This window comes from Mesitornis unicolor, unplaced genomic scaffold (genome assembly GCF_000695765.1).
Source record: "Mesitornis unicolor isolate BGI_N332 unplaced genomic scaffold, ASM69576v1 scaffold37100, whole genome shotgun sequence".
Lineage (NCBI taxonomy): Eukaryota > Metazoa > Chordata > Aves > Mesitornithiformes > Mesitornithidae > Mesitornis > Mesitornis unicolor.
In genome coordinates, this window is record NW_010156896.1 from 151 (window position 1) to 10,797 (window position 10,647).

The following is a 10,647-nucleotide window of genomic DNA, read 5'->3' on the forward strand; positions in this document are numbered from 1 at the left end:
ACAATCCTGGCATTGCTGCCTTCCCCGGTGAGCAGCTTTTCAGCTGTCGCAGCTGAAACTTAAACGAATTGTAACGCCCAGGCGCTGGCACTCTGCGGCCGGGCCCTGCTGCAGGCGTGGGCGCACGGAGGTGCCGGAGGACAGGGTAAGCGCTTCGTCCCTGCTTCATCTTCCGCAGCCCCCTTGGTCCCTCATGGGCGCCCCCTGCCTGGTCCCCCACCCTGCTTCTCCCGGGACTCCCCATCCCTCCCCGGTGCTCTCCCAAAGCTCTTTCCTTCCGGGCAGGAGCTGACAGGTACCTGGTATTTTCTCCCCGCGTTTCCTGCTTTGAGGCAGGGCTGGCCGGGTGGCCCTGCACCCCAATGAGACCAACTGCCCTTCTCTGTACCCAGACAGCCACCACAGCCACCGAGATGGAGCTGGGGAACGTCTCACAGCCTGTGTACGGCCCTGGTCCCGAGGCGCCGGGGAGCAGCACCCCAGGCTTGGTGCGGATGGTGCACAGCTTCCTGCGGCTGGTGCAGCCCAACGCCCTGCCCATAGGTGGGTGTACAGCAGTGGGGGGCTGGCGATGGGACTGGGGGACATGCTTGGAGCTGTGGGGTCATGGATGATCCTGAGCCCTGCACTGGTCACTGTCCATCCAGCATTTTAATGCTAGGATACTGGGACAGGAGGGTATGGGGAGAAAAAACAGTGGAGTCCCTGACTGCCAGCTATGCCATGCCTGTGTCCCATCACAGTGGTGGGGCATTCTCAGGTGGGTCCCAGGACAAACTTTGGTGGCAGTGCCACCTTGCAGAGTCCTGTCGCATCTTCCCTGCAGGTATCTTCATTCCAGGCCCCAATAAAAGGTGCTAAACAAACTCCACACTGACTGAGAGTCTGTGGGGTCCTTGCCTGCGTTGCAGCCCTTCTGTACTTGCAGGTGACAGGGTGTGCTTAGACAGGACCCAGCTTGGGGCCACCAAGAGCAGTGTGTCCCAGTGTCCCATCACTGAGGGGATGTATTGCTGGCACAGCTCTGCCCTTAAGTGGCTGCAGGTTGGCATGGTTGCTGCCAGAACCTTGTGGCTGCTCAATGTCCCCAGGGCAGAGTACTGCCCGCCTGGAGGCAGGGAAGTTGCCACTCCTGCTGCTGCCACCTCTGCTTCCTCCTTCGCTGGGCTCAGCCCCTGCTCGCCGGCAACTTGCAGGCAGATGTGTGGCTGGCAAACAGCGCAATGGCTTTGTGGTCTTGTTTGTGTCGTACAGATACCGGGGTACAATCACACGGCACTGTGTGCTGGCATAGCTTGTAATGAGGCCACAGGGCATGGGCAAGACAAGCCCTGGGGATGAAAGATGCAGAATGGCACAGGGACTTTATCCCAGCACCTGCCTGGGGCTGGGCTGCAGGATGGCAGCCCAAGGGCAGCCGAGGTGGTTGGTGGAGCATCCTCCCCTGACTCTGCTCCTGGTGCCCGCTGGGGCAAGGACTGCCTTGCTCTGTGGACACCTGAGAGCCTGGGGGCTGGCAGTGCTATTCCTGGGTGCAAAAGGGCTGTGTGACACGATGGCTGGAGAGGGACAGCTGGGAGGGAGAAATGTGCCAGGCACTCATAGCGGCTCCAAGCTGTGGTGCTGGAGACGATGCTTGGTGCTGGGAATCCTCTCTGGGGTGAGTAGGGTGTGGGGGCCCTCCTGGAAAGCCCCCTCCCAGGGGACCAGCACCTGCTCACAGCCCTCTCCACTCCCTGTTTCTCAGAACTGATCGCAGATTTTGGGCGGTCCCAGAGTGAGGAGGCCATTGGGGAGCAAGTTCAGGAGGTGAGCAGGGAGCCAGCAACTCCAGGCTGCCATGGGCTGGTGGATGCTGGTGGATGCTGCTCTGAAATGAGCCCCAGGTGCTGAGCAGCAGCAAGGGCAGATGTGTGACCCCCTGGGGGGACCCATCCTGCCCCATGGGGGTCTGGACAAGACCCTCAGAGTTAGGGTCTTCAGGGGTGCCGGTGTTATGCTGCCTCTCATTCATCCTCTCCCAGCTGCTGTTCTATGAAGTGGGATTCCTGGTCTGCATTGCCATCGGGCTCCTCTTCATCCTTCTCGTGCCGCTGGTGGGATGCTGCTTCTGCTGCTGCCGCTGCTGCGGGAACTGCGGGGGCCGCATGTACCAGAAGCAGGGCCGGCGGATGGGCTGCCAGCGCCGGGCGCTCTGGGCCTGCGTCCTGCTAGTCTCTGCTCTCCTGCTGTGAGTGCGCGGGCCGGGAGGCTCCGGATGGGACCCGGGGGTGGGTGGAAACGCCGGCGCTTGGCGGCTGTGCCAGGAAGCTGCCATTGTTCGCAGCATCAGATCCCAGCACCGTGGGACAAAGGAGAGGAAGCGGCAGGAGCGGGGAGCTGGTTCAGGGGTCTGCGCGTTGTCATGGTGCAGACCCTTCCTGACAGCTTTGCTGTGGAGAAATATGGGTGCACCAGGCACTGGGCTCCCCCATGCCTCAGTTTCCCGTGTCTGTCCTCTCTGGTCCTTGGCTGTGTGCAGGGTGCTCACTGGGATGCTCTGGAAGGGGGGCTTAGTGGTGTGCTCCAGACCCTTCTGCCTGGGGTTAGTGCAGGTGGATTTGAAGGGTCCTGGGGGGGAACACTGCTCCCTGCATGCTGACTGTGCCACCCTTCCCTTGCAGCGCTGGCAACATCTGTGCCTTCATCAGCAACACTCGCTTCTCCCAGGCTGTGCACGGCACCTTTCCCAATGTCAACAACACCCTGGACAACATCCACACCTATGTGACCTCCATCCCCCAGGTATGCCTGGTCTGCCTGCTCTGACTCCCTGATGGGGAGCAAAGAGCTCTCCTGGAAAAGGCTGACAGTGGATCTGGAGGTGGGGAAGGGTCCCCACACGCACTAACACCCCATCTCTGTCCCTGCAGCAAATCAGTTTTATCATCCACAGCAGTGATGTCCCACTGGGCCACGCCAACCGCAGCCTCCAGGGTGAGGGCGTGCAGCAGAGAGGGGGCTGGGGCATCCAGGGGTGCGTGGGGAGTGGAGGTGGATGGGGGTGCTGCAGATGGTTGTTGACTCTGGGGGCCACTGGGCTGGGTCTCACGGGGATGTCTGAAAGTGGGTTTGGAGGCTCCTCCAGGCTCCTGCTCTGCTCCAGCTTCTGCCTTTCCTCATTCAAGCTCCTCTCTGGGGAGGGTGATACAGGCAATGGCAGGGTGTGGAGTGGGTGGCCGATGGGGTCCTGGGGTGTCAGTGTTTTCAGCAGTTCCTCTGAAAGCTCCAGCACCCTGGAGGTCCCGTCACTGACACTGTCTCTCCCATCTTGACAGACATTGGGCCCAATCTGGGCGGCACGATCCTCTCAAGCATCAGGAGCAGCACAGATGGGGCTCTGGGATCCCTCCAGAGCCTTTTGCAAGGTAGTGGCCCTATCCCTGGGGGGCTAGCCAGGCCTTGGAGGGGTTTTGGGGGGAAACCAGGGGTGAGAGCTGGTGTAGGTGCATGTTTGGGTAAGGCTCCCAGAGAGTGGCGTCCATCTGGCCCCCCAGCCACAGCCTGGTATGAATGCTGGGACTCTGGTGGTTGCATTTATTGATGGGTCCCCAAGGCTTTGCTGGGTGAGGATAAGCCTCTGCCGCACTGGCAGGATGAGGCCCTGAGCCCCCTGCTGTCTCCCCAGGGATGGAGATGCTGGCAGCCACCTTCAGTACCATCGCCTTCAACTGCTCACACCTCAAGGAGCTGCAGAGTGACTACAGCCCGCGGCTGGCTGGCCTGCGGGACAGCATCAACCAGACCCTGCGGCGCTGTGGCACCCCCTGTGACACTGTGTCCCCGGACGGCCTCACCTTCAGCACCAACTTTAGCACGGTGCGGAGGGGCAGGGTGTGGGTTGAGAGGTTGCCTGCAACACCTTCGCCAGACCCCTGCAGCTCCCTCACCCCAGGCTCTTCCTTGCAGATCCCCAGTGTGGAGCAGCAGCTGAAGGCATTGAATGATGTGTCTGGCTCCAACATCGTGGCTGATTTGGAGAAGGTAAGGGGTCCCCCTTGCACCCAGGCATGGGCCTGGGTGCTCCTGGCACTGCTGGGGCTGTGCTGCAAGAGAGTGGCTTGGGAAGACCCCTGGCCAGGAGCTCATTGCTGTTGCATGAAGGGACATGCTGGCCAGAGGTCTACCTTGGCCAGAGCCTGCCCGCTGTCCCCACCGCCCCCAGGCGCTGGCACAGCCAGGGCTGGGTGCTGGGGGGAGCCTGGCTGTCCTGTGCCACCACAACCTGGGGATGGAGGGCATGTGCTGCTCAGCTCTGGGCTGTGGGCCGGGATGTGAGCTGTACACTGTGCACGCCTGGACACAGGTTAACAGCACGCTGGACATGATTCCTGCCAAGGTGAAAGAGCAGTCCCAGGATGTGGTGACAAGTAAGCAGGGCTTTGAGCCTCCTGTGCCAAATTCCCCTCTCCCAGGGCTCCATACTCCCTTTTCATCCCATTTCTGCCTGGAGACCTCCCCTGCTGCCACCCCACTGCCTCAAGCCCTGGCTGTCCCCAAGTCCCCATGTACCATCCTTGACCAAAGCCACCTTCTCCCCATCCCCTCCCAGTCCCTGCTGTCCCAGGCTCGCCTGCCCCAGATGAGCAGGGCCTGGGCAGCAGTTTCTCAGCACCAACCTGTCCCTGTCCCCTGCAGAGGCCCAGGACCAGCTGGGCCTCATCAGGCAGGAGATCAAGAGCTTGCAGGAGCAGTTGCCACTGCTGGATGTGGAGAAGAATGTCAAAGCCTTTGTGGGCAACACCATGTCGATGCTGGAGGAGTACAGGGAACCGATTATCGCCTTGGATGTGCTCAGGTAGGTGTGGGGCTGCTGCATTCCCTGGCTCTGTTGACCAGAGTGCAGTGCTCTGCAGCCACTTGTGCCCCTTCTCTGCCAGGGTGTCTGTGGGCTTTTTCCTCCCTGAGAAGGCAGCTGATGGGAGGCTGGGCACTGCTTGGGGTGCCAGGTCCTGCTGTCTGACTCCTGCCACAATTCTTGCCCCAGGTGGAGCGTGTGTATCCTCTTGTGCTGCATGGTGCTGCTGGTGGTCCTCTGCAACATCATCGGGCTGCTGCTGGGGCCCTTGGGGCTGAAGGAAAGCGTGCTGCCCACGCAGCGCAGCTGCCTCTCCAATGCCGGCGGGAACTTCTTCATGGCGTGAGGCTCCCGCAGCTGCTGGGAGTGGTAGAATGGGTGGACAGGGCTGGCCTGGGGATGCTCAAGCTCCTAAATAGTCACATTACTGCGGCTTAATGGCCTGCCCTATGGCACCTTGCTGTGCAGTAGTAAACGTGAGGGTAAAACATGGTGCTGGTGAAAGGTGTTGGAGCGGAGCCTGTTTGCCCCTTGCCACAGGGACTGGCAGTGTGTGCATGGTCCCACAGCTCTGCAGGTCGGTGGTGGCTTTCAAAGCCGGGGGAAGCTGTGCCAGGGTCTGAGCTCCAGGGTACAGCCTGGCTGTTCCCTCAGGGATGAAGAGTGCTTTTGGGAATTGTGGTGCTTGCTAGCATTGCTGGCAGGGCAAGGGATGTGCAGGTGCTGGGCTTTGTGACCTGGAGGCCACGCTAACATCAGCACCAGGGCAGGGGGCCTTGGGTGCTGATGGTGTCTCTGTCCCGGCAGAGGGGTCGGCTTCAGCTTCATCTTCTCGTGGCTGCTGATGCTGGTGGTGCTGATCACCTTCGTGCTGGGGGGGAACATCTACGTGCTGGTCTGCGAGTCCTGGCGCAGCCAGCAACTCTTCCAGGTGAGCTCCCTGTGGGGAGACACCCCTGCCTGGGGCCACTGCCACCTGTCTGAGAGCTGCTGGCGGAACAGAGGCAGTGCTGGCCAGTTTGGGATGCTCTTCCCAGGTGCCCTGCACCGTGTCTAGTTTCTCCATCTCTTCCCTTGCTCTCAGCTCCTGGACACCCCTGGCCTGATCCCTGGCTTCAACCTGTCAGAGCTGCTGGGCCAGGAGGGTGGCACAACAAACTTCTCAGAGATGTACAGGTGGGTCCCAGCCCCAGCATCATGTTTTTTGGGGAGGGGTACAGGTGCTCGGTGCCCTTAGATGCTCCCCAGAATGGGTGCATTGCCCTACCTGCCGTGGCTGTGGGCAGGCGCCAATGCTGGGGAAGGAGTGAGGTGTGACTTGCCCACACAGGTGGGGATGTGCTCCTGGGAGAGGGTGGGTCTTGCCTGCCCTATTTTCAGCCCTGTACCCCCCTTCTGCAGGCAATGCCAGCGAGATGCTGCCCTGTGGCAAACACTGCAGCTAGACCAGAGCGTGTCCCTGGACGAGCTCTTGAACATCAGCCAGGTGAGTGTGGGGCTGCCAAGGTCTGGGAGGACAGAGCTGGGGGACTGTGAGGGGCCAGCACCATGCCCCATCGCGGCTCCCCTTGCTCCGGCAGTATACAACAGAGATCTCCACGGCCTTCGAGAAGATGGACATCTCCTTGAGCCCCATCTCCCTGCTCAACCAGAGCCAGAGAAACTTGCTGCTGACTGCCAGCCAGAAGGGGCAGCCCCCCGACTTCACCTCCACCCTGGAGCAGGTGGGCTAAAGGCAGCCTGGTGTTGGGATGTGGGGTCTGAATGTGTGTTGAGGCGGTCCACTGCCCCTTTGCTGCTGTGGGAGTCCCACTGCCAGTTCCCAGGGTGTCCTCTGCCATCCATGTCACTTCTTGGGGCAACCGGGCACTTTCTCCACATGGGAGGCCTTGGCTCCGCTCCACCCCGCAGGGATGGGGTATGGGCCCCCTGTGAGCCCCATTCTCACAGCTCTGTCCCTGCCTTTTCCAGCTGGATCAGAACGTGACCCAGGGAAGCCTCCTAGACCTGGCCGCACGGCTGGAGCAGCTGGCAGACAAAGTGGTGAGAGATCACAGCACCCCAGGGCTCCGGTCACCTTGTCCTCAAAGCCACCAACTTGCCTGGGTGCCAAGAGGAGGCCCTTCACCCTTGCCCAGTTCTTCTCTCCAGCCTGGCCCACCATCAGATGGCTGTGGTGGGGCAGGGACTCTATGCTGGGGGGACACCACTGACTGCAGCTCCTCCAGGATGTGGAGGTGAAAGAGGACCTGAAGGCTGACGCTCGCAAGCTGAGGGAGCTGGACAAGGAGGTGCAGACAAGCTTCTCTGGGCTGCTGGTGAGCGATGCTGGGGTGGGAAAGGTCTTGGGTGTGCTGGGTTGGGCTCACTCAGAGCCTGCTGGCAGGGTCTCGGCTGAGCCATGGGGTTTGTGCCTCTGACCTCCCCCCTCCATCCCCAGCAAAACCTGAAGGAGAACATCCAGTCAGTGCAGAACGGGGCTGCCAAGCTTGAGGTAAGCTGCACAAGGGGGCTCCCGAGCACACCCCTGTCCAGGACACCCTGCAGAGCATCCTTGAGGTCCTGCAGTGGAAATGGTGCCATCTTGGGGGGCTGGTGGCTCCGTGGGACTCCCCAGGCCCCACTGTAGGGGCTGCTCATGAGGCAGAGGGAGGGAATCCACACCACAGACCCTGCCAGGTGCAGGATCCCTCCACTCAAGGTATTTGGGAACTACCAGCATGTGGCTGCTGGGGACACCACAGCTCAGAGATGCTGCACCCCAGGGATTGCTGTGGGGCAGGGTGTGGGAGATGCAGGGACCCCACTTCCCCCATCACGCTGCTGAGAGCACTTGTCCCCCCAGGCACAGACAAAAGCTGCGCTGGACAAAGCCAACAAAACACAGGAGTTTCTGGACAGGGAGACTGCAAACATCATCAAGAATGTGAGCTCGCCTTGCCCTGCTGCTGGGCCACCTGGTGGGGATGTGACTCACCCCCACACCAAGACCTTGCTCTGTGCAGGGATGCCAAGAAATGTCTGGCTGCTCATCCTGCCCTGTTTTCTTCCCTGAGGTCTCCTGCACCCCTGGGTGCCCCCTCCCCTTATGGCACCCTAGGCAAGGGGCTGGGGTGGGTGGGTGCTTGCAGCCCCATTGCTGCTGGGTGAAGGTACTCTGACAGCCCCAATCCTGATGTGAAGGGGACATGGGTTACCAAGCGGGTTGGGGGTGCAGCATCTCCCCTCTCTGCTTGCCCTCCCCAGGAGACGTGGGCCTTCCTGGAGAAGCTGTTGGACTTCCTTGAGACCTACATCTTCTGGGCCAAGAGCAGGGTGAGTTGAGCCTTGGTGGGGCAGAGGGAAAGGGATGACAAACTGCAGAGTTTTGGGGACACTGACATGTCCTGTCCCCACCATGTCCCTAGCTGACGGGAGATGTGGCACGTTGCAAGCCAGTAGCTCAGACCCTGGATAACGTGGAGGCCATTGCCTGTGACTACATTCTGGACTCTCTGGTGAGTGGGGCAGTGGCGTGTGGGGTGGCAATGAGATCCTCTTGTTCCCCTCATGCACAGGATGAAGAGTACCCATCTCTGTCCTGAGCAAGCAAGGCTCAGCATCTCCCCAGCGAATTGCTGTGGCTAAGAGCAAAGGCCAGGCCATGAGAGTGGGTGGGTGGGTGGTCTTTGGGAGGGGGCTGGGCATGGAAGAGGCTCTCCCAGTCGCTGTCTGGTTCACCCCCTGATGGCTCACCCCCTGCACCCAGAACGCCTTCTGGTTCAGCCTGGGCTGGTGCACCTTCTTCCTGCTGCCCAGCATCATCCTGGCAGTCAGACTCGCCAAGTTTTATCGCCGCATGAACATCGCCGATGTCTACAGGTGAGGAGCTGTCCGCTCCCTGCTCTCTGGGTCTGGGGTCCACCCTGAGCACTGCAAACTGCTCCTTCACAGCAGCCCATGGGGCTGATCCTAAAGTTACATGGGCTGGGGGTGGACCAGGGAGGTGGCTTGGACCTTCAGCCTCTGTAGATGTTTTGGAGAAGAGCCTGGCTCTGCCTGCTCTCCAGCTCCTCTTTGGGCAGCCGAAGTTGCATGTGACCCACTGGGAGGAAGGAGCTCCCATCCCCAGCCTGGCTTGGGCATCCGCCACCCAACTCGCTCCGCTTTGCACCATTTTTTGTGGTGGGGCCCCTGAATGGGAGCACAGCTGGAGGACGCCCAGAATGTGATGTGCTGCACGGTTGGAATTGCTGCCACGAGGGTGCAGTGCTTGCTTGCACACCTGTGGGTGCCAGTGCCCCAGGGCTGCCCCACAGCTCTCCAGGGCCCTCAGCCCCACCTCCAGCACAGTTGCAGAGCCCTGAGTGATTTCCAGTTGGATTTCCAGCTGCTGAGGGCTATGGCTTGGCCCTGTGGGGGTTTCCCAGCCCCCTGCCTGCCACCCCTCTGCTCCAGGGTCACAGCCTCCTGGGGAGCCAGGGTTTGCAGCCTCCCGTGCCTGGTGCAGGTCCAGCTGACCTTCCTCCTCCTTGCCCATGCCCTGGCTCTCCCAGGGCCTGTGCTGGGTTGTACGTGGTGTGTGTGGGATGCGGCGCTGAGCCGGGCTGTGCCCTGCCCTTCAGTGTGCCTGGGGTCTCTGCCGGTGGCCTTGGTGCCTTTCACTTCCCCTGGCTGAGCTGGCTGGGGACACAGGGCCCGAGGAAACTGAAATTATGACACTGGGGAGCTGTGTGCTACTGAGCCTGCTCTGCCTGCCCAGGGAAGAAGTGGTGATGCTCTGGGGGCAGCAATGTTTGGGGGGGCTGTAGGAGCCTGTGCACTGAGTGCAGATGGGGCAGCCAGGAGAGAAGAGGGGACCATAGCACCCTGCAGCCCCACTGTGTCCTCCTTGTGTGCCCCAGGGGAGACTTTGCTCTACTGGGGGATGCTGGGCTGCCCCAGGAGGCATCTTCTTGCCCCACTGACACTGTCCTCTCTCTTTTTACCTCCCCTCCAGGAATGAAGCCTTGGAGATGTAAGTAGCAGTGCCAGGTCCCTGTGTGGGGTGGGGGGCAGCTCCTGTGAAGGAGGACAGGGCACGGAGGGGGTGAGGAGGAGAAGAGGGCGAGTGCAGGCCAAGGAGGGTGCTGGGAGAACTGAGGTGGGACCTGTGCAGTGTAGGCTGTTCTGGAGTCCCCCCATCATCTTCCAATACTCCTAAGTTTGGGGGTGCTGCTGCTCCCAGCCTCTCCCAAGCTGGTGGGGTGGGGTGAGGGGTCTCCATACCCTCTCTCCTGTGGGGCTGGGTGACAGGAGTGGGATGACATTTGGCCATTCCAGTGCATCCTGGGCTGTCCCTTGCTCCTCTGTGGCTGAGGGTGACAGAGGTGACCTTGGTTTTGCAGGCCACCCACGTTCAACTTCTACAAAATCCCCCGGCCGTCCACAAGGCATTAGTGCCCACTGCCCACAGCATGAGTGTGGAGCCGCTCCATCTGCTGCATCTTCTCCCTGGACACTGGGGAGCAGGTTGGGACTCCCCAGCTGAACTCCCCCCTCCAATTCCCATGTTGTGATGATGCCCCAGAATGTGTGGGAGTGGGGCTGCCCTCTGCGTTGCCCCTTGTGGGACTTCACACCCCCGCACCAGACCCCATAGGCTCAGGGCAGCTTGTTCTGTCTATGCCACCACAGCCTGCGCTGCTGATCAGTGGGAACCTGCTCACCCAGGCCCCTTGCTTGAAAAATGTGACTATTTATTTTGGCAGGGAGCCTGGCTCTTTCCAAGGCTGTGGTTCTTGGTCTCAAACAATAAATGGGGTGTTTGCGTGCACGACAGGCATGCGGCT

General features: G+C 61.0%; 1 protein-coding gene across 1 annotated transcript; it reads left to right on the top strand.

The window, feature by feature from the left end:
- The first annotated feature begins 413 nt into the window (after positions 1 to 413).
- PROM2 (prominin 2) lies at positions 414 to 10,255 on the top strand. The gene is made up of 24 exons (XM_010194827.1): positions 414 to 543; positions 1,748 to 1,809; positions 2,025 to 2,230; positions 2,664 to 2,784; positions 2,913 to 2,976; positions 3,318 to 3,407; positions 3,668 to 3,858; positions 3,949 to 4,023; positions 4,346 to 4,409; positions 4,678 to 4,837; positions 5,027 to 5,179; positions 5,645 to 5,768; positions 5,922 to 6,013; positions 6,239 to 6,323; positions 6,418 to 6,561; positions 6,809 to 6,880; positions 7,066 to 7,155; positions 7,278 to 7,331; positions 7,683 to 7,763; positions 8,084 to 8,152; positions 8,245 to 8,334; positions 8,586 to 8,698; positions 9,816 to 9,833; positions 10,204 to 10,255. Exons 1-24 carry the CDS (start codon positions 414 to 416, stop codon positions 10,253 to 10,255), a joined length of 2,400 nt encoding a protein of 799 aa, XP_010193129.1.
- The last annotated feature ends 392 nt before the right edge of the window (positions 10,256 to 10,647 follow it).

Bases quoted from the DNA above. Each gene is read 5' to 3' on its own strand.
- PROM2 (XM_010194827.1), top strand. From the start codon at position 414: ATGGAGCTGGGGAACGTCTCACAGCCTGTGTACGGCCCTGGTCCCGAG. The intron at 544-1,747 runs GTGGGTGTACAG...CCTGTTTCTCAG, and splicing joins GCCCAACGCCCTGCCCATAG to AACTGATCGCAGATTTTGGG. The intron at 2,977-3,317 runs GTGAGGGCGTGC...CCATCTTGACAG, and splicing joins CGCCAACCGCAGCCTCCAGG to ACATTGGGCCCAATCTGGGC.